This window comes from Hemitrygon akajei, chromosome 14 (assembly GCF_048418815.1).
Source record: "Hemitrygon akajei chromosome 14, sHemAka1.3, whole genome shotgun sequence".
Lineage (NCBI taxonomy): Eukaryota > Metazoa > Chordata > Chondrichthyes > Myliobatiformes > Dasyatidae > Hemitrygon > Hemitrygon akajei.
The window spans coordinates 4705399-4728485 of NC_133137.1; the positions used below are offsets into that span (position 1 = coordinate 4705399).

General features: G+C 42.2%; 1 protein-coding gene across 3 annotated transcripts in view; it reads right to left on the minus strand.

Annotated features, from left to right (window-relative positions):
• The window catches only part of LOC140738244 (solute carrier family 2, facilitated glucose transporter member 11-like), a 48198-nt gene that overhangs the window by 10038 nt on the left and 15073 nt on the right, over positions 1-23087 (minus strand). For 2 of the 3 annotated variants that reach the window (XM_073065393.1, XM_073065391.1), the window contains exons 9-11: positions 11213-11400; positions 6226-6339; positions 2457-2558 (exon numbers count right to left, since the gene is read on the minus strand). In XM_073065393.1, coding sequence (XP_072921494.1) covers positions 2457-2558; positions 6226-6339; positions 11213-11400 — 404 coding nt within the window. The remainder of the gene's footprint in view (positions 1-2456; positions 2559-6225; positions 6340-11212; positions 11401-23087) is intronic. The other variant, XM_073065392.1, reaches the window with a different exon arrangement.

Here is a 23087-nt window from a genome sequence, read left to right on the forward strand (position 1 = left end):
AGAGAGTGGAAGACAGCAGAGGAAAGTTGAGAGAGGTGCACGGGTTCAAGATGGTGAACGGAAAGGCACAGTTGTGCAGTAATGATAATGGTCACAGATCTTGGAGGCTACAACATATTTAAGGGTTTTAGACAGCTTCAATGAATCAAGACCAGATTATAAGAGTGGAAAAACATTGAAAAGCTGAGTTTCAATCATACACACTATTGAATTAGTACCACGTGGATCCAGCAGCATTTACTTCTGTCACTATACGGAGAAGAATAGGTATCCTGCACAAACATCTAGAAGTTCCAATCATCGATACATATGATTCATTCCATTAATTTCACTGCATTCCAGTGTTTTATTCCTAATGTTATCCAGCATATTTGGGACCATTTCCCAAGAAATAAATGCAACCGGTTAAGCCTATACCCTGCAGCCACCCATCACACATGTCAAACCTGAATGAATGTCCTATTAACAACCTTCCCCGGCCACCCCCCACCTCGCACACTCTCATCCTGCACTGGTCACTTCTCATTTTCCATTGCTGCTGTTGCATGGTTGAATGACTTTACTTTGTCACCAAACAATTGATACTAGAGCGTACAATCATCACAGTGATATTTGATTCTGCGCTTCGCGCTCCCTGAAGTACAAACTGAAGTAAATATAATAAAAATTTAAATTATAAATCATAATTAGAAAATAGAAAAGGGAAAGTAAGGTAGTGCAAGTCAGGTCCAGATATTTGGAAGGTACAGCCCAGATCCGGGTCAGGATCCGTTCAGCAGTCTTATCACAGTTGGAAAGAAGCTGTTCCCAAATCTGGCCGTACAAATCTTCAAGCTCCTGAACCTTCTCCCGGAGGAAAGAGGGACAAAAAGTGAGTTGGCTGGGTGGGTCGTGTCCTCGTCCTGCTCCGACAGCGTGCGGTGTAAACTCAGGTGCAAAGGGACTTGCGAGTCCTTGTGCAGGATTCCCTAAGGGTTAATTTGCAGGTTGAGTCAGTCACAAGGAAGGCAAATCCAATGTTAGTATTCTTTTTGAGAGGTGAGGCCTCACTTGGAGTATTGTGAGCAGTTTTGTGCTGACATTGGAGAGGGTTCAAAGGTTTACAAAAATGATTCTGGGATTGTCATACGAGGATCATTCAATGGCTTTGGCCTCTATTCGCTGGAATTCAACAGAAGGAGAGGTGACCTCATTGAAACCTATTAAATGTTGAAAGACCTCAACAGAGTGGATGTGGAGAGGATGTTCCCTATGGTGGGGGAGTCTAAGACCAGAGGACACAGCCTCAGAATTGGGGAGAGGGTGTGGTGGAGTCATTTTAGAACAGACGTGAGGAGGAATTTCTTCAATCAGAGTGGGGAATCTGTGGAATTCATTGCCACAGGCAGCTGGGGAGGTTAAGTCATTGGGTATGTTGAAAGCAGAGGTTGACAGACTCTTGACTGGCCAGGGCATGAAGGGATATGGGGAAAGAAAGCAGATTGGGGCTGAGAGGAAAAATGGATCAGCCGTGATGAAATGGCAGAGCAGACTTGATGGGTTAGATGGCCTAATTCTGCTCCTGTACCTTATGATCTTAACTTGAACTGTACTAGATTAAACGGTACCATTCATTTTAGTGAGAGGCAAAGCTGAAAAAAATGCAATTCAATTGTTTTTAAGTGTTTTCTTGCATAATGTGTTTGGTTTTTTTATTTACTGTAATTGTTTTAATAAATTTGAACACAGTTGTAATGTAATAATTAACTTTTTTTCATGTTTCTGGAGATTAGAAATGTCTGAGATTTTCACAAACTTTCAGGCAGCTTTGCAGCTCATCAGCCATTTCAAATGGCTTTCCCGGCTGTCGGTGGGATTTATACTCCAGAGATCTTGTGTTATCATCTACAACCTCATTCATCAGGATTGATCTGAAGGTCTCTGTTCAAATTAAGAATGACTTCAGTAGGTAGGTGAATTTGGAGAAATACTGGATTTTGAAAAGTAAATTGTATAACTTTCAATCTGAATGACCTGAAGCACAAGTTTTTTGCCCTTGTTTTTCTTTTGGGTTAAATATCTAAAGATTTTTTTTAAAGCTAAAGCTTCATGACATTGAATGCTGCTAATTAGAATGGTTGAACACTGCTCCTCATTACATTAATCTGATAATCAACCCGGAGTTGCTAAGCACAGGGCTGGACATTAGAAACCCTGTAAGGATGTCAAATCAAAAATTCCTCAACTTCTTTATTTTGGTGTCATTCTTGCATTTAGTCAACTAGAAACCATGAGAACTCCTGTATGGGAATTTTGATATCAATGCTATTCACAAGATTTTCTACTTCTAATCACTTTAAATAAAGAACACACAACATAGAGATAAAAATTGTCTCTGAAATAGGAATCACGCCCTGAAAGTTCACTAATCCCAACCTGATTCTCCTTTTAACTCTGAAAAAGAGACTGTGACTCACTTGAAGAGCCAATGAGATGGTGAAAAATATTCCAGAGATAACCATCAGACCATAACCTCCCATAAGCAGCAGCCTGCGCCCAGCTCGGTCAACGAACAGATTCTAATGGAGGAAAATCAAATGTTAGAACACGTTAATAATACATCTGCAAGAAAGAACTCTTGGGCATGAGGTGACGACTCCTTCAGAATCGTGTATACTGTCCATAAATAGCAAAACACAGAGTGCAGCATAAACCCAAGTCCGTGATTCAGCTGGACCCTGATTCTGAAGATTAGACTGATCTGCCGTCACACAGGGGCTGGTATTGTCATACAGCATGGCAACAGGCACCTCTGCCCACTACATCCATGCCAACCAGTGGAACACCATTTGGCTGCCCTTGATGACTCCTTTTTACCCAGATGTCAGGCCTACAGATCTCTAACTACCAGGCTTCTTCCTGAAAATACAGACCACATTTGCTGTCTTCCAGTTACGTAGCCAAAGGAGATTTTAAAATCTCAGCCTGAACCCCAGCAATCTCTTCCCTCGTTTCCCCACAGTATCCTGGGATAATCCTCATCTGGCCTCAGGGTGTTGCCACCTTTAAGTCCACTGAGACAAATTAGAGGAGGCCGCATCGGGAGTACCGGACGCAATAGACGAACCCAGCAGACTCGCAGATAAAGTGTTGCCTCATGTGGAATGGCTGCTTGAGGCCCCGAGTGGAGGTGAATGGGCAGGTGTAGCACTTGGACAGCTTGTAGGGATTGGTGCTGGGAGGGACAAAAGGACAACAGATCCCTGTGGAAAGCAGGGAGTGGGGGTGGGGGGGGAGGTGAAGATGTTGTTAGTTGTAGGACCCCTTGGAAGATGAAGAAAGTTGCAGAGGATGATGTGTTGAATGCTGGGGCTCAGAGGGTGGTAGGTAAGGACAAACGGAGCTCAATCACTGTTAAGACAACAGGAAGATGGGGTGGGTGCAGATGTTTGTGAAATGGAGATGTAGACGAGGGCAGGACGAATGGTGGAGGAAGGGAAACTCCATTCGCTGATGTCCTGGAATGGAAAGCTGTGTCGTGGGAACAAATACAGTGGAGATAAAGCAACTGAGAAAGGGGAATAGCGGGAAGAGGTATAGACAAGATAACCATAGGAATCGGTAGGTTTATCAAAGATGTCAGTCAACAGTTTCCTTCCAGAGATGGGGACAGAGTTTGAGAAAGAAGAGGGAGGTATTTGTAATTGCCTATAGGTCAGGTTGGGTATAGAAAAATAGTAAACCTCAAGGCTTGGGTTGGTATGAGTCAGACATCCACCTGCCCCAAACCAACCCAAGATCCACTTTTGCAGATTAATTTTACATTTTGTTTTGACATTTTCTTTGTCCCTAACAATTACAAATCCCTGTAAGATCTTCTCTCAGGTGTCTGTTTTTCATGATGAAAAGCCCAATCTCTGCAAACTATTTTACAATACACACACTTAAAACTGGCAACCTACCCTTGAAACTGACAAACAGCTTATTCTCCTTGTCTGGTATATAAATGCAAGCTGTGGTTTCATTGCCTCCAAACAATCAATCAATGAATCTCTCCCTTTCTCTGAAATTGGAATGTAACTGATGCACTGAGCAATTTTATCATCATCTCCTTATAGAATAGCTGACTGTTTTGACTATTTAAAATTCCCACTGGCTTCAATGATTGCAATTGGCAGCAGGTCTACCACTTTGTCTTTTCCATCCACATGTTTAAAATCTTTTAATGTCATTTGTGGAGGTAAATCCTGCTGGGAGAGAGATATACACCCATCCCAAAGCAGTTTTCATAGTAACATTTTTTTTGTTTTTATTCGCGGATTATCCCATATTCAACCAGAGTGATTCATAATCTAACGTGCTCCACTCTGAATCTTTGTTTTACTCACAGCTCAGCAGAATTATTTTCCAGACTGTTCATTATCTTCCACTTAATCTATCCTGCAATGTGTATCACACATTCTGAGCAATGCACTTCACCCAATTAATCTTACTGCAGGTATTCATTCCCTTTTGTATCCCTTCTACACATTACACACTTGCATTCTTCAGCCTGTATATTATACAGTGTATCACACACTTCATTTCTTTAAATTGAAAATTAGGAAAGATCTTGGAGAACTCTTAAATTGTTTGTAACTAATCATAAGCCTATACAAAAAGTGGGAAGGTGACTTCACAAGATCACAAGACAAAGGAACAGAAGTAGCCCATTCGGCCCATCGAGTCTGCTCCACCACTCTGCCATGAGTAAACTATTCTCCCGTCTAGTTCCAATTTCCAGCTTTTTTTCCCATATCCCTTGATACTCTGACTAATCAGATACCTGTCAATCTCCTCTTTAAAAACCTTCAATGATTGGGCCTCCACAGCTGTATGTGGCAATGAATTCCATAAATCCACGACCCTCTGGCTAAAAAAATTTCTCTTCAACTCTGTTTTAAATGGGTACCCTCTAATTCTAAGACTGTGACCTCTTGTCCTGGATTCACCCACCAAGGGAAACAGCCTTTCCACATCTACTCTGTCCAACCCTTTCAACATTCAAAATGTTTCTATGAGATCCCCCTCTCATTCTTCTATACTCTAATGAATACAATCCAAGAGCTGACAAACGCTCCTCATACGTTAGTCCCTGCATTCCAGGAATCATCCTAGTGAATCTTCTCTGAACTCTCTCCAACATCAGCAGGGACTGAGATAGGGGGCCCATAACTGCACACAGTATTCCAAATGGGGTCTCACCAGTGCCCCATAGAGCCTCATCGACACCTCCTTACTCTTATACACTATTCTTCTTGAAATGAATGCCAACATAGCATTCGCCTTCCTTACTGCCGATCCAACCTGGTGGTTAACCTTTAGGGTATCCTGCACTAGGATACCCCAAGTCCCTTTGCACTTCCAATTTTTGAATTTTCTCCCCATCTAAATAATAATCTGCCTGATTGTTTCTTCTTCCAAAATGTACAACTGTACGTTTCTCAACATTGTATCTCATCTGCCATTTCTTTGCCCACCCTCCTAAACTGACCAAGTCTCTCTGCAACCTTTCCATTTCTTCAACACTTCCTGCTCCTCCACCTATCTTGGTGTCATCCGCAAACTTAGCCACAAAATCATTTAATCCATAATCTAAATCATCGACATACAGCGTAAAAAGAAGCGGCCCCAACACTGACCCCTGCGGAACACCACTAGCAACCAGCAACCAACCAGAATAGGATCCCTGTATTCCCACTCTTTGCTTTCTGCCTATCAGCCAATGCTCCACCCATTCCAATATCTTCCTGTAATTCCACGGACCCTATTTTATTAAGCAGCCTCTAATTCGGCACCTTATCAAAGGCCTTTTGGAAATCCAAATACACAACATCCACAGCCTCTCCCTTGTCAATCTTATTTGAGATTACCTCAAAAAATTCCAACAGGTTGGTGAGGCAGGATCTTCCCTTCATGAAATCATGCTGGCTTGGGCCTATTTTGTCATGCACCTCAAGGTAATTCATAATCTCATCCTTGAGGATCAACTCCAATAACTTTCCAACTACCGATGTCAGACTAATAGGGCTGTAATTTTCTTTTTGCTGCCTCCCCCCTTTCTTAAACAACGGAAATACATTTGCGACCTTGGGACTTTACCCTGGGGCTATTGGATTCTCCTTAATTTGTGTATGAACGGATTTGAAATATTTAATAATGAATCAAACTAAACTAAGAGAACCTTCATTAAAAAAAATTACGCACGCTTGTCAATGCAGCAACAAGCTCACAGCACCCAGTTCCGATAGTGACATACGGGACGTTTTCATCAGAAATTCCCACAGCACGAAACAGATATGCAGCATAGTAGTACATCTGCTGGGGAAAAAGGAATTAAAACTCTGAATCCAACCACATATAACCTGTTTCTGCTAACACATCAGACTGGGCAAATAATACAAGCACACAGCCGATTTGCTGTCCCCATGTAAGAGTCTGTTAACATTTATTTTTTTTTAAACTTTTTTTATTGTTTTCAAATAGTTACAGAATAAATGTGTATAAAAAAATGTGTTACCCAGACCCCCTCCCCCCAACATCCCTATTAAAAAAGTAAGAAAGAAAAAAAAAGGAATGCCTGGATATTGGAAGATCCCCACATGCTCCATGGAGTTCGTAATAACTTTAGTATATATATTTATTTCTTTCCCCAAGTAACCAATTATTTCATCTTTGGAGCACCTATATATTTAATCCTATCTTTTGTAAATAAGGGCGCCAAATTTTCAAAAATGTTTCATATTTATCTCTTAAATTATAAGTAATTTTTTCAAGTGGAATACAGCCATAAATTTCGTTCTTCCAATGATCTATACTTAGATATGTATCCGATTTCCAAGTCACTGCAATAGCTTTTTTGGCTACTGCCAATGCAATTTTTATAAATTCTTTCTGATATTTATTCAATTTGGATATCGGTTTTATCCCTTCAATATCACCTAGTAAAAGTAATATTGGGTTGTGTGGAAGTTGTATTCCAATAATTTGTTCCAGTAAAACTCTTAAGTTTGTCCAAAAGGGTTGAATTTTAGAACAAGACCAAGTAGAATGTAAAAAAGTACCAATTTCTTGGTTACATCGGAAACACTGATCAGATAAATTTGGGTTTAATTTATTTATTTTTTGTGGTGTAATATATAGTTGATGTAAAAAATTGTATTGCACTAATCTTAATCGAACGTTTATTGTATTTGTCATACTCTCAAGACATAGTCTTGACTTTTTTCAAGTGGAATACAGCCATAAATTTCGTTCTTCCAACGATCTATACTTAGATATGTATCCGATTTCCAAGTCACTGCAATAGCTTTTTTGGCTACTGCCAATGCAATTTTTATAAATTCTTTCTGATATTTATTCAATTTGGATATCGGTTTTATCCCTTCAATATCACCTAGTAAAAGTAATATTGGGTTGTGTGGAAGTTGTATTCCAATAATTTGTTCCAGTAAAACTCTTAAGTTTGTCCAAAAGGGTTGAATTTTAGAACAAGACCAAGTAGAATGTAAAAAAGTACCAATTTCTTGGTTACATCGGAAACACTGATCAGATAAATTTGGGTTTAATTTATTTATTTTTTGTGGTGTAATATATAGTTGATGTAAAAAATTGTATTGCACTAATCTTAATCGAACGTTTATTGTATTTGTCATACTCTCAAGACATAGTCTTGACTTTTTTCAAGTGGAATACAGCCATAAATTTCGTTCTTCCAACGATCTATACTTAGATATGTATCCGATTTCCAAGTCACTGCAATAGCTTTTTTGGCTACTGCCAATGCAATTTTTATAAATTCTTTCTGATATTTATTCAATCTGGATATCGGTTTTATCCCTTCAATATTACCTAGTAAAAGTAATGTTGGGTTGTGTGGAAGTTGTATTCCAATAATTTGTTCCAGTAAAACTCTTAAGTTTGTCCAAAAGGGTTGAATTTTAGAACAAGACCAAGTAGAATGTAAAAAAGTACCAATTTCTTGGTTACATCGGAAACACTGATCAGATAAATTTGGGTTTAATTTATTTATTTTTTGTGGTGTAATATATAGTTGATGTAAAAAATTGTATTGCACTAATCTTAATCGAACGTTTATTGTATTTGTCATACTCTCAAGACATAGTCTTGACCAGTTTTTTTTCTTCAATTTTGATATTGAAATCACTTTCCCATTTTTGTCTTGACTTATGGACTCCTTGTTTAATTGCCTGTTTTTGAATCAAATTATACATACAAGAGATAAATTTTTTAATCTTTCCTTTTTGAATTAAAATTTCTATTTCATTGGGTTTTGGTAATAACATTGTTTGACCTAACTTTTCTCTTAAATAAGCCCTTAGTTGAAAGTAACAAAAAAGAGTGTTGTTTGATACTTCATATTTATTCTTTAATTGATCGAATGACATTAATATACCTCCTTCAAAACAATCTCCTATATATCTAATCCCTTTTTGAAACCAATTATATCAAAGTTGATTATCCATTGTAAAAGGAATAAGTCTATTTTGAATTAAAGATCTCTTTGCTAATAAGGATTTCTTTGTCTCATCATCAACATTTATCTTATTCCATAAATCAATCAAATGTTTTAATATAGGAGATTCTTTCTTTTCCCGTATCCATTTAGATTCCCATTTATATATAAAGTCTTCTGGTATGTTTTCTCCTATTTTATCTAGTTCTATTCTGATCCATGCCGGTTTATCTTTCTCAAAAAAAGATGCAATAAATCTAAGTTGATTTGCTTTATAATAATTCTTAAAATTTGGAAGTTGTAACCCTCCTAGCTCAAATTTCCATGTCAATTTTTCCAACAATATTCTTGACATCTTACCTTTCCAAAGAAACTTCCTCACATATTTATTCAGCTCTTGAAAAAACTTTTGGGGTAATTGTATTGGTAGTGATTGAAATAAGTATTGTAATCTAGGGAATATATTCATTTTTATGGTATTTACTCTACCTACTAATGTTATTGGTAATACCATCCATTTATCAAGATCTTCTTGAATTTTTTTCAATAGTGGTAAGTAATTTAATTTGTATATGTTCTTTATATCATTATCCACTCTTATACCTAAATATTTTATACCATTTGCCGGCCATCTAAATTGAGTTATTAATCGACATTGATTATAGTCTCCTTTAGTAAGAGGTAAAATTTCACTTTTATCCCAATTTATTTTATAACCTGATATTTTCCCATATTCTTCTAATCAATAGGATAATTTACGCAACGATTGCAATGGGTTTGTTAGATAAAGCAGAACATCATCAGCAAATAAGTTAATCTTGTATTCTTCCTGGTTAACTCTAAAACCCTTAATATCTGGGTCCATTCTAATCAATTAGGCTAATGGCTCTATCGCCAACACAAATAAAGCAGGTGATAATGGACAACCTTGCCTAGTTGACCTTGTTAACTGAAATGGTGTTGAAATTTGACCATTTGTCACTACTTTAGCTTTGGGATTAGTATTTAAGGTTTTAATCCATTTTATAAAAGATACTCCTAATCCATATTTTTCCAATACCTTAAATAAAAAATCCCACTCCAATCTATAGTCTGTTAACATTTGATATATAGTGTGATTTGCTCTTTCCTGGGACACACAGTGTTATATAAAATATATACACATGCTCAGCTATTTCAAGAGTTTATATTGTTATGCAAGATACCCACAAAATACTATTCACTGTAATATACGGTGTGTTATATACTATACGGTGTATCCTAATGTATTTGATGCAAATTACTTCTATTTTCTGTGTTGTTTGATATCCTTTCACTTTAATAGCTGATGTGATTTTTTGCAGTCTTGTTCCCAGGTAGTTTGTGTTTGAAGTTTTCTGATTCTCGTATTGGTCTCTTCCTTTAGGGCCATTCCTCAAAAACTCCTTGGCAGGGGTGGGCGGCATGGACATTGAAGTTGAAATACAAATTTATATTGAAATTTCCTTTCAGTCATGCGTAAACAAACTGGGCAATAGTAAGCCAAACAACCAGAGAGACACTTTCCAGACCATAATATAGGGTGGAGGGCTGTCAGAGGTTACAGGGCATTGATAGGATGGAAAACTGGGCTGAGAAGTGGCAGGTGGAGTTCAACCCAGATAAGTGTGAAGTGGTTCCTCTTGGTAGGTCAAATATGATGGCAGAATATGATATTAATGGTAAGACTCTTGGCAGTGTGGAGGATCAGAGGGATCTTGGGGTCCAAGTCCATAGGATGCTCAAAGCAGTTGTGTGGGTTGACTCTGTGGTTAAGGAGGCATATGGTGTATTGGCCTTCGTTAATCGTGGAATTGAATTTAGGAGCCGAGAGGTAATGTTGCAGTTATTTAGGACCCTGGTCAGACCCCACTTGGAGTACAGTGCTCAGTTCTGGTCCCCTGACTACAGGAAGAATGTGGAAGCCATAGAAGGGGTGCAGAGGAGATTTACAAGGGCATTGCCTGGATTGGAGAGCATGTTTTATGAAAACAGGTTGAGTGAACTCGGCCTTTCCTCCTTCAAGCGATGGAGGATGAGAGGTAACCTGATAGAGGTATACAAGATGATGAGAGGCATAAGAGATCATGTGGATAGTCAGAGGCTTTTTCCCCCAAGGGCTGAAATGGTTGCCACAAGAGGACACAATGCTGGGGAGTAGGTACAGAGGAGATGTCAGGGGTAAGTTTTTTACTCAAAGAGTGGTGAGTGCATGGAATGGGCTGCCAGCAACAGTGGTGGAGGTGGATAAGATAGGGTCTTTTAAGAGACTTTTGGATAGGTACCTGGAGCTTAGAAAAATAGAGGGCTATGGGTAAGCCGAGTAATTTCTAAGGTAGGCACATGTCCGGCACAACTTTGTGGGCTGAAGGGCCTGTATTGTGCTGTAGGTTTTCTGTTTCTATGTTTCAAGTCCAGTCTTCTGTACATTTTGATTCACTTTGCAATAAATATCAATTCCTTTGCCAACACAACAGAATCCATTGGAATTCAAGTGCATCACAACTACAAATATATCTCTCGTTGCAGTTCTACATATTAGTCCATTTTAACATGTCCATGCCTCACTGAATTCTAAGTATGTCACCCTGAGCAAGTCCAGCAGAAGCTCGCAGATCTCCCATTCACACCTTTATCTTTTTGTGCTGCCACCTTCAAAGAAACGTCTATCTGAATGCACAGATGGTTCACCCTACTTACAGCGTCATTCCCACATAACTGTACGGCAGAGCCCAGCACCATGGTGATCATCAACTGCCTTCGGACACTACGGTCTATGAACACATCCCATATTTTCTTGGCATTTTCACCTTCAAGTACAGATTGCTCTTCCAACATTTCATCTATTTCTGATGTCAGGTTGGCATTGCCACGCAGTTGTTTTAGCGCTGTAAAGAAATACAGAGGGTGATGTTACTGGCATTCAGAGGGTCAATCATAAGCTAACGTGGTCTGGGGTACTTGCCAATAGTCGTGAATTGCACTTCTCTCACATGATGCGACTGTGAATGTTCTACAGGATGGGCCAAATCCTGCTAACCCAGAATTTCCAACTACAGTCCCCCAATTAATCTCACTGGCTTTGTGCACCGTGCAGGCCAGCAACACAAGGCTCCACCAAAGGACTCTAGAGGAAGCTCAGCCGCAAAGCAAAACTAACGCTAAATCTAACGCAATGCACTCAAGCTAACAACAAGTCATTCGCTTCCACATGTGGCAGTGGACACACAGAGGCCCAGGGCTACTGCATGTGAATGGCATAATGTAGTGAGAGCCATATATTAATACTGAAATTAATTTCTCTTCCCTACAAAAAAAACAAATGATCCAAATTTTTAAATTTATTTATTTACAGAAAAGACCCTTCTGCTTCAACAAGCTTCACCACCCAGCGACCATCTATTTAACACTGGCTTAATCACAGGGCAATTTACAATGACCAATTAACCTACTAACTGGGACATCTTTGGACTGTGGGACGAAACCGGGGCACCCAGAGGAAACCCATGTATTCACAGGAAGCACGTAGAGTTTCATCTAAACTAGCCTTAACAGTTTCCATGAAGAACAGGGTGCCAGATTTTAATCATGCTTTGTGTGAACTGTTTCCTCATGAGGGGTGACTTGATCGAAGTGAATGAGATTTTAAGGGGCATAGAACAAGTTGATTTCCAGACTTCCTCCCAGTGCAGAAATAACTACTATGAAGGGGCATAATTTTAGGGTGATTGCAGGACAGTACAGGAGAGATGTCAGAGGCAAGTTCTTCCCCCTCCACAGGGAGTGGCAAGTGCAAGGAATGCTCTGCCAGGTGTAATGGTAGAGGCAGATAGACACATTAGGGACATTTAAGAAACTTTTAGATAGGTACATGGATGACAGAAGTGTGTGTGTGTGTGTGTGTGTGTGTGTGTGTGTGTGTGTGTGTGTGTGTGTGTGTGTGTGTGTGTGTGTGTGTGTGTGTGTGTGTGTGTGTGTGTGTGTGTGTGTGTGTGGTTAGATTGATTTTAGAGTAGGCTAAATGGCACAACATTATAGGCCAAAGGGCCTGTACTGTGCTGTAATGCTCTATTTTATCATCCCCAATTCTGAATTCCCTCTCCTTAGCTTTCCTACTAACCCTTCAATATCTTCAGTTTCTTTATAAAATGTTAAGGGATGCTATAATCAGAAATTTAGGCACTTCAGCTCTCTTCATAAATTACTTCCAGAAGATACTGTGCCTTATAAAAGTATTCAACCCCAACCCTTTGTTCATATAAATAAGTATTGCAACCAGGGATTTTGATCAATTTAACTGAGAATTTGTATTTGTGAATCACATGCTCATTTTTTTCAACAATACCACCCAAAATCGGGGGGAAAAAATTCAAAAACTGTAATGTCAGCATTTCAAAAGTATTTATTCCTCTTTGCTCAGTACTTAATACATCCAAGAGGTGGTCGTGGGAGGCAGAGGAATGGTTACAGGACTGCCTTGAGTCAGTGGACTGGGCAAGTCAGCTGTGGACGAGTGCGTCCCAATGAAATCATTCCACATTTTCTCCAATCAGAAGCCCTGGATGAACTCTTTTGGAAGAGGACAGCGAGGCTGAGAAGAAGTGCGGCGGCGGCCATTTTCAAATTGCTTCTCAGATCGGAGTTCTGAGAGGCGGGACTGCGCAGGCGCGTGAAGGAGGCCTGGGAAGGAGGGAAGCTATAAAAAGGAGAGAAGGAGTGAGGCAGTTCTCTTTTGGAAGAGGACAGCGAGGCTGAGAAGAAGTGCGGCGGCGGCCATTTTCAAATTGCTTCTCAGATCGGAGTTCTGAGAGGCGGGACTGCGCAGGCGCGTGAAGGAGGCCTGGGAAGGAGGGAAGCTATAAAAAGGAGAGAAGGAGTGAGGCAGTTCTCTTTTGGAAGAGGACAGCGAGGCTGAGAAGAAGTGCGGCGGCGGCCATTTTCAAATTGCTTCTCAGATCGGAGTTCTGAGAGGCGGGACTGCGCAGGCGCGTGAAGGAGGCCTGGGAAGGAGGGAAGCTATAAAAAGGAGAGAAGGAGTGAGGCAGTTCTCTTTTGGAAGAGGACAGCGAGGCTGAGAAGAAGTGCGGCGGCGGCCATTTTCAAATTGCTTCTCAGATCGGAGTTCTGAGAGGCGGGACTGCGCAGGCGCGTGAAGGAGGCCTGGGAAGGAGGGAAGCTATAAAAAGGAGAGAAGGAGTGAGGCAGTTCTCTTTTGGAAGAGGACAGCGAGGCTGAGAAGAAGTGCGGCGGCGGCCATTTTCAAATTGCTTCTCAGATCGGAGTTCTGAGAGGCGGGACTGCGCAGGCGCGTGAAGGAGGCCTGGGAAGGAGGGAAGATATAAAAAGAACGCAGCCTTAAGCAGCGGGCAGCTTCGTTTGCGGGCAGCGGAGTGAGACGGGAGCAGAGTGTAGGGCTTGGGCTCAGAGGGCTTAGGCGGAAGAGGGCACAGTAGGCTTATCTTTTAGTTCTTGTTATTTTCAGTTATTCGGGAGGTATGAGTGTGAGGGCAGCTTGTTGTTCTCGGTGTCGGATGTGGGAGATCCTGGAGTCTCCGAGCCTCCCGGACGTCCACATCTGCGCCAGGTGCGCCGAACTGCAGCTCCTGAGGGACCGAATTAGGGAACTGGAGCTGCAGCTCGATGACCTTCGCCTGGTCAGGGAGAGTGAGGAGGTGATAGAGAGGAGTTACAGGCAGGTGGTCACTCCGGGGCCACGGGAGGCAGATAGGTGGGTCACGATCAGGAAGGGGAAGGGGCAGGTACTAGAGAGTACCCCAGTGGCTGTACCCCTTGACAATAAGTACTCATGTTTGAGTACTGTTGGGGGGGACAGCCTACCTGGAGGAAGTGACAGTGGCCGGGCCTCCGGCACAGAGGACGGCCCTGTAGCTCAGAAGGGTAGGGATAGAAGAAAGAGGACCATAGTAATAGGGGACTCGATAGTCAGGGGTTCAGACAGGCGGTTCTGTGGAGGTGATCGGGAGTCCCGGATGGTAGTTTGCCTCCCTGGTGCCAGGGTCCGGGACGTTTCTGATCGCGTCCAAGATATCCTGAAGTGGGAGGGTGAGGAGCCAGAGGTCGTGGTACATGTAGGTACCAATGACATAGGTAGGAAAGGGGAAGAGGTCCTGAAACGAGAGTATAGGGAGTTAGGAAGGCAGTTAAGAAGAAGGACCGCAAAGGTAGTAATCTCGGGATTACTGCCTGTACCACGCGACAGTGAGAGTAGGAATGGAATTAGGTGGAGGATGAATGCGTGGTTGAGGGATTGGAGCAGGGGGCAGGGATTCAAGTTTCTGGATCATTGGGACCTCTTCTGGGGCAGGCGTGACCTGTTCAAGAAGGACGGGTTACACTTGAATCCTGGGGGGACCAATATCCTAGCGGGGAGGTTTGCTAGGGCTACGGGGCAGACTTTAAACTAGTAAGATGGGGGGGCGGAAATCAATTTGAGGAAACTATGGGAGAGGAGGTTAGTTCACCAGTAGAGCAAGTAAGTAGACCGTGTGTGAGGGAGGACAGGCAGGTGATGGAGGAGGGATGCGCTCAGCCCGAAGTTGTAGGGGAGAAGAAAGAAAAGGATAATAAATTTGAATGCATTGCTAGGGATGAAAAGAGAGGAGGAGGTGGAGAGTATCTTAAATGTATCTATTTTAATGCTAGGAGCATTGTAAGAAAGGTGGATGAGCTTAAAGTGTGGATTGATACATGGAATTATGATGTTGTAGCTATTAGTGAAACATGGTTGCAGGAAGGGTGTGATTGGCAACTAAATATTCCTGGATTTAGTTGCTTCAGGTGTGATAGAGTAGGAGGGGCCAGAGGAGGAGGTGTTGCATTGCTTGTCCGAGAAAATCTTATGGCGGTGCTTTGGAAGGATAGATTACAGAGCTCCTCTAGGGAGGCTATTTGGGTGGAATTGAGGAATGGGAAAGGTGTAGTAACACTGATAGGAGTGTATTATAGGCCACCTAATGGGGAGCGTGAGTTGGAAGAGCAAATGTGTAAGGAGATAGCAGATATTTGTAGTAAACACAAGGTGGTGATTGTGGGAGATTTTAATTTTCCACACATAGATTGGGAAGCTCATTCTGTAAAAGGGCTGGATGGTTTAGAGTTTGTGAAATGTGTGCAGGATAGCTTTTTGCAACAATACATAGAAGTACCGACTAGAGATGGGGCAGTGTTGGATCTCCTGTTAGGGAATGCGATAGGTCAGCTGACAGATGTATGTGTTGGGGAGCACTTCGGGTCCAGTGATCACAATAGCATTAGCTTCAATATAATTATGGAGAAGGACAGGACTGGACCTAGAGTTGAGATTTTTGATTGGAGAAAGGCTAACTTTGAGGAGATGCGCAGGGATTTAGAGAGAGTGGAATGGGTCAAGTTGTTTTATGGGAAGGATGTAATAGAGAAATGGAGGTCATTTAAGGGTGAAATTATGAGGGTACAGAATCTTTATGTTCCTGTTCGGTTGAAAGGAAAGATTAAAGGTTTGAAAGCGCCATGGTTTTCAAGGGATATTAGAAACTTGGTTCGAAAAAAGAGGGATGTCTACAATAGATATAGGCAGCATGGAGTAAAGGAATTGCTCGAGGAATATAAAGAATGTAAAAGGAAACTTAAGAAAGAGATTAGAAAAGCTAAAAGAAGTTACGAGTTTGGTTTGGCAAATAAGGTGGAAGTAAATCCGAAAGGCTTCTACAGTTATATTAAAAGCAAGAGGATAGTGAGGGATAAAATTGGTCCCTTAGAGAATCAGGGTGGTCAGCTATGTGTGGAGCCGAGGGAGATGGGAGAGATTTTGAACGATTTCTTCTCTTCGGTATTCACTAAGGAGAAGGATATCGAATGGTGTAAGGTGTGGGAAACAAGTAAGGAAGTTATGGAACCTATGACAATTAAAGAGGTGGAAGTACTGGCGCTTTTAAGAAATTTAAAAGTGGATAAATCTCCGGGTCCTGACCGGATATTCCCCAGGACCTTGAGGGAAGTTTGTGTAGAGATAGCAGGAGCTCTGACGGAGATCTTTCAGATGTCATTAGAAACAGGGATTGTGCCGGAGGATTGGCGTATTGCTCATGTGGTTCCATTGTTTAAAAAGGGTTCTAGAAGTAAGCCTGGCAATTATAGACCTGTCAGTTTGACATCAGTGGTGGGTAAATTAATGGAAAGTATTCTTAGAGATAGTATTTATAATTATCTGGATAGACAGGATCTGATTAGGAGTAGCCAGCATGGATTTGTGCGTGGAAGGTCATGTTTGACAAACCTTATTGAATTTTTTGAAGTAGTTACGAGGAATGTTGACGAGGGTAAGGCAGTGGATGTAGTCTATATGGACTTCAGCAAGGCCTTTGACAAAGTTCCACATGGAAGGTTAGTTAAGAAGGTTCAGTCGTTAGGTATTAGTGCTGGAGTAATAAAATGGATTCAACAGTGGCTAGATGGGAGATGCCAGAGAGTAGTGGTGGATAATTGTTTATCGGGATGGAGGCCGGTGACTAGCGGGGTGCCTCAGGGATCTGTTTTGGGCCCAATGTTGTTTGTAATATACATAAATGATCTGGATGATGGGGTGGTAAATTGGATTAGTAAGTATGCTGATGATACTAAGGTAGGAGGTGTTGTGGATAATGAGGTGGGTTTTCAAAGCTTGCAGGGAGATTTATGCCGGTTAGAAGAATGGGCTGAACGTTGGCAGATGGAGTTTAATGCTGAGAAGTGTGAGGTTCTACATTTTGGCAGGAATAATCCAAATAGAACATACAGGGTAAATGGTAGGGCATTGAGGAATGCAGTGGAACAGAGAGATCTAGGAATAACAGTGCATAGTTCCCTGAAGGTGGAGTCTCATGTAGATAGGGTGGTGAAGAAGGCTTTTGGAACGCTGGCCTTTATAAATCAGAGCATTGAGTACAGAAGTTGGGATGTAATGTTAAAATTGTACAAGGCATTGGTAAGGCCAAATTTGGAATATTGTGTACAGTTCTGGTCACCGAATTATAGGAAAGATATCAATAAATTAGAGAGAGTGCAGAGACGATTTACTAGGATGTTACCAGGGTTTCAGCACTTAAGTTACAGAGAAAGGTTGAACAAGTTAGGTCTCTATTCATTGGAGCGTAGAAGGTTGAGGGGGGATTTGATCGAGGTATTTAAAATGTTGAGAGGGATAGATAGAGTTGACGTGAATAGGCTGTTTCCATTGAGAGTAGGGGAGATTCAAACGAGAGGACATGATTTGAGAGTTAGGGGGCAAAAGTTTAAGGGAAACACGAGGGGGTATTTCTTTACTCAGAGAGTGATAGCTGTGTGGAATGAGCTTCCTGTAGAAGTAGTAGAGGCCAGATCAGTTGTGTCATTTAAGGTAAAATTGGATAGGTATATGGATAGGAAAGGAGTGGAGGGTTATGGGCTGAGTGCGGGTAGGTGGGACTAGGTGAGATTAAGAGTTCGGCACGGACTAGGAGGGCCGGAATGGCCTGTTTCCGTGCTGTGATTGTTATATGATTGTTATATGGTTAACAAGGAAATCCAGAACCTGCTGAGAGCCAGATCAGAGGCAATCAAGTCTAGTGATGAAGAATGCTACAAAAGGTGCAGGTATGATCTCCGGAAAGCCACCTCCTGGGCGAAGTAGAGATTCCGGACCTGACTGGAATCAATGAGGGATGCTCGACAGCTGTGGCAGTGTTTGAACGCCATAACATCCTACAAGGCTAAATCTTGCAACACGGGTAGCAGAGCTTTGCTTCCTGCTTTGACCAGCAGAAAACGGAGGATCCATCGCATACCCCCATGTCTCCCGATGATCCTTTGGTCTCAGTATCTGAAGAGAAGTATCTTCAAGAGAGTGAGTCCAAGGAAAGCATCCAGTCTGGACTGAGTACCTGGCCGAGTACTGAAGACCTGTACCGACCATCTGGCTGGTGTATTCACAGATATCTTCAACCTCTCGCTCCAGCAGCGTGTGGTACCCACCTGCTTCAAGCAGGCTTCAATCATATCAATGCCCAAGAAGAACGTGGTAACCTGACTAAAATTCTATCACCCAGTGGCACTTACATCCACAGTGATGAAGTGTTTTGAGAGGCTGGTGTTGAAGCACATCAGCTCCTGTCTGAATGGTGACTTGGGTCCACTCCAATTGGCCTCCTGAAGGAACAGGTCTACAGCAGAGGCCATCTCATTGGCTCTTCACACAACCCTGGAACATGTGGACAGCAAAGAAGCATACATCAGGATGCTCTATCAATTACAGCTCGGCATTTAACACCATCATCCCGTCAAAACTAATCAGTAAACTCCAAGACTCAGGCTTCAATACTCCCTTCAGCAATTGGATCCTGGATTCCCTCACCTGCAGACCCCAGTCAGTTTTGATCAGCAAAAATATCTCCTCCACAATCTCCATCAGCACGGGAGCACCATAAGGCTGTGTGCTTAGCCCCAGTTCTACTCATTTTACACCTTTGACTGTGTGGCTAAGTACAGTTCCAACACCATATATGAATTTGCTGATGACACCACTGTTGTGGGCTGTATCAAAGGGGATGATGAATCAGCATACAGGAGGGAGGTTGAAAATTTGGCTGAGTGGTGCATGAGACCAAGGGGCTGATGGCAGAGGGAAACCAGGAGGTCCATGAGCCAGTAATCAATTGGAGAATTAGAGGTGGAGGGGGTCAATAACTTTAACTTCCTTGCTGTCACTATTTCAGAGAACCTGTACTGGGCCCATCATATAAATATTATTTTGAAGAAAGTACAACAGCGCCTCTACTTCCTCAGGAGTTTGCTGAGCTTTGGCATGGCATCGAAAATCTTAGCAAACTTCAATAGATGTGTGGTGGAAAGTGCGCTGACTGGCTGCATTACAACCTGGTATAGGAACACCAATGTCTTTGAGTGGAAAATCCAACAAATGGTAGTAGATTCAGCTCAGTACATCAAAGGTAAAGCCCTTGCAACCTTTGAGAGTGCTCACAACCAATATTAAAGTGGATAGTAAAAACTTCTTCCAAGTATGTAAAAAATAAAAGAGAGATGAGAATGGACATAGGACCACTAGAAAATGAGGCCAGGGAAATAATAACGGCGGCAAGGTGAAAGTTGTTATAGCTACCTGGACTACACCTCATCCCACCCTGCTACTGGTACCAACTCCCACCTATCCCTCAAATTCACCTGTCCGTTTCCAACACCTCCCTTTCCTTTCTCGATCTCACTGTCGCTATCTCCAGAGACAGTTTTTCCACCGATGTCTGTTATAAACTGATAGACTCTCACATCTACCTGGACTATACCTCATCCCACCCTGTCACTTGTAAAAACAACATCCCCTTCTCTCAATTCCTGTCTCCGCTGCATCTGCTCTTAAACAAAGGAGATGTCCTCCTTTTTCAAAAAGGGCTACCCTTCCTCCACCATCAATGCTGCCGTTAACCACATCGATTCCATTTCACGCACATCTACTCTTACCCCATCCTATCGCCACCCTACCAAGGACAGTTTCTTGTCCTCACCTACCACCCCACCAGCCTCCGCACCCAGCACGTAATTCTCTGAAACTTCCACCCCCTCCAACAGGATCCCACCACCAAAACGTCAACTGTACTTTATTCCATCGATGCTGCCTGGCCTGCTGAGTTCCTCCAGCATTTTGTGTGTGTTGCTTAAGGGTATATTAGACACCCAGACCAGATGAACTGCACCCTAGGTTTCTGAAAGAGGTAGCGGCAGAGATCGTGGAGGCATTAGTAATGCTCGTTCAAAAATCATTGGCATGGTGCCAGAGGATTGGAAAATTGCAAATGTCACTTCACTCAAGAAAGGAAGGAGGCAGCAGAAAGGAAATTATAGACCTGTTCACCTGACCTCAGTGACTGAGAAGATGTTGGGGTCAATTGTTAAAGATGAGGTTAAGGAGTACTTGGACATGATAGGACAAAGTCAGCATGGTGTGCTTAAGGGAAAGCCTTGCCTGATGAACTTGTTGGAACTCCGAGGAGATTACAAGTACAATAAAGGGGATGCAGTGGATGTTGTATATTTGGACTTTCAGAAGGCTTTTGACAAGCTGCCATACATGAGGCTGCTTACCAAATTAAGAGCCCTTGGTATTACAGGAAAGTTACTAGCATGGTTAGAGCATTGGCTGATTGGTAGGAGGCAGTGAGTGGGAATAAAAGCATCCTTTTCTGGTTGGCTGCCAGTGACTAGTGGTGTTCTGCAGGGTCTGTGTTGCGACCACTTCTTTTTATGCTGTATATCAATGATTTAGATGATTAAAAAGATGGCTTAGTTGCCAAGTTTGCAGCTGATATGAAGATTCGTGGAGGAGCAGGCAGTGTTGAGGAAACAGGTAGACAGATCAGGAGAATGGGCAAGGAAGAGGCAAATGAAATACAATGTTGGAAAATGCATGGTCATGCACTTGGTAGTAGAAATAAATGTGCAGACTATTTTCTAAATGGGGAGAAAATCCACAACTCTGAGATGCAAAGGGGCTTGGGAGTCCTTGTTCAAAACACCCTAAGGATTAACTTGCAGGTAGAGTCGGTGGTGAGGAAGGCAAATGCAATGTTAGCATTCATTTCAAGAGGTCTAGAATGCAAGAGCAGGGATGTGATGCTGAGGCTTTATAAGCCACTGGTGAGGCCTCACCTTGAGTATTGTGAACAGTTTTGGGCTCCTCATCTAAGAAAAGATGTGCTGGCATTGGAGAGGGTTCAGAGGAGGTTCACAAGGATGATTCCAAAAATATAAGGGTTATCATACGAGGAACATTTGATAGCTCTGGGTCTGTACTCGCTGGAATTTAGAAGGTTGAGGGGGAATCTCATTGAAATCTTTCGAATGTTGTAAGGTTACACAGTAGATGTGGAAAGGATGTTTCCCATGCTGGGGAAGTCTAGGACAAGCGGGCACAGCCTCAGGATAGAGGAGCGTCCATTCAAAACAGAGATGTGGAGAAATTTCTTCAGCCAGAGGGTGGTGAATTTGTGGAATTTGTAGCAACGTGTAGCTGTGGAGGCCAGGTCGTTGGGTGCATTTAAGGCAGAGATTGATAGGTTCTTGATTGGACATGGCACCAAAGGTTATGGGGAGACGGCTGAGGAGTGGGGCTGAGGAGGGGAGAAAAGGATCAGCCATGATTTGAATAGCAGAGCAGACTTGATGGATCAAATGGCTTAATTCTGCTCCTATATCTTATGTTCTTAAGGGTATAGCCCTCACAACCATTGAGCACATCTATATGAAATGCTGCCCACCCAGGCCGTGCTCTGTTTCCGCTGCTGCCGTCAGGTAGAAGGTACAGGTGCCTCAGGACTCGCACCACCAGGTTCAAGAACAGTTACTACCACTCAACCATCAGGCTCTTAAACAAAAGGGGATAGCTACACTTATTCAAGGACTTTGTAATATTGTTATTTCATGTTCATTATTTATTGCTATTACTTTTACTTTGAACTTTGAACTGCCTTGTGTAGCTATTATTAGCCAGTAGTTTCTTTAGATAATTCTCTAGTACCTTTGCACAACGTGATGCAGCAAGATTTGTCCATTCATGGTTTCAGAGATTGTGGAGCCATGAACTTCATCTTCAGTTGGAGCCAATGACTTCTGCAGTTCACTCAGATTAACTGTTAGCATCACAGTAACCTCTCTCACAAGTGCTATTCTTATTTATTTATTTAATATTGTACATCCAAATGAGTAAAAATCTTTATGTTGTATCTCCATCACAATGTACAAGAAATAAAGAGGGGAAATGTAAGATATTGGCCAAACTCAAAGATTGTATACATGATTGTTTTGTATACATGTCTGTAAAGTCTAATATGTGATCAGATCAATATGTATTGATAAATCTGATGGCCCGGGGAGAGAAGCTGTCCCATACCCTGTTGATCCTGGCCTTAATGCTGTGGTACAGTTTGCCTGACGCTAGCAGCTGAACCAGCTTGTGTTTGGAGAGGCTGGAATCCCCGATGAACTTCCAGGCCCTTTTTAGGTACCTGCTGCTGTAAATGTTCTGAATAGAGGAAAGATCACATCTGCAGATGCACTGGGTTCTCCGCACCACTCTCTGCAGTGTCCAGCGATTGAGGGTAGTACAGTTCCCGTACCAGGCGGTGACACAGCCAGTCAGGCTGCTCTCAATTGTGCCCCTGTAGAAAGTCCTGAGGATTTGAGGATTCATACTGAACCTTTTAAGTTTTCTGAGGTGAAGAGGCACTGTGGTGCTTTTCTCCCCACACAGCCGGTGTGTACAGTCCAGGAGAGATCCCCGGTGATATGTATACTGAGGAACTTGAAACTACTCACTCTCTCAACTACTCTGGAAACTAAGTTTAAAGGGGCAGCCTGACCTAGGCAGTGTGGTTGTAGTTTCCTATTTTTCCCAATATTTCAGGATGGACTTCACTGAGCTCCGAAGAATGTTCAGTGCCTTAGAGGCAGCCTTGTACCCTTTCCCAGATAATCATTTCCCCAACTTGCCTTGAATGCTTTTGTCTTCAGTTTGGTTTAGTCTGTTGAAAATCTACCATCCTATTGGACCTTA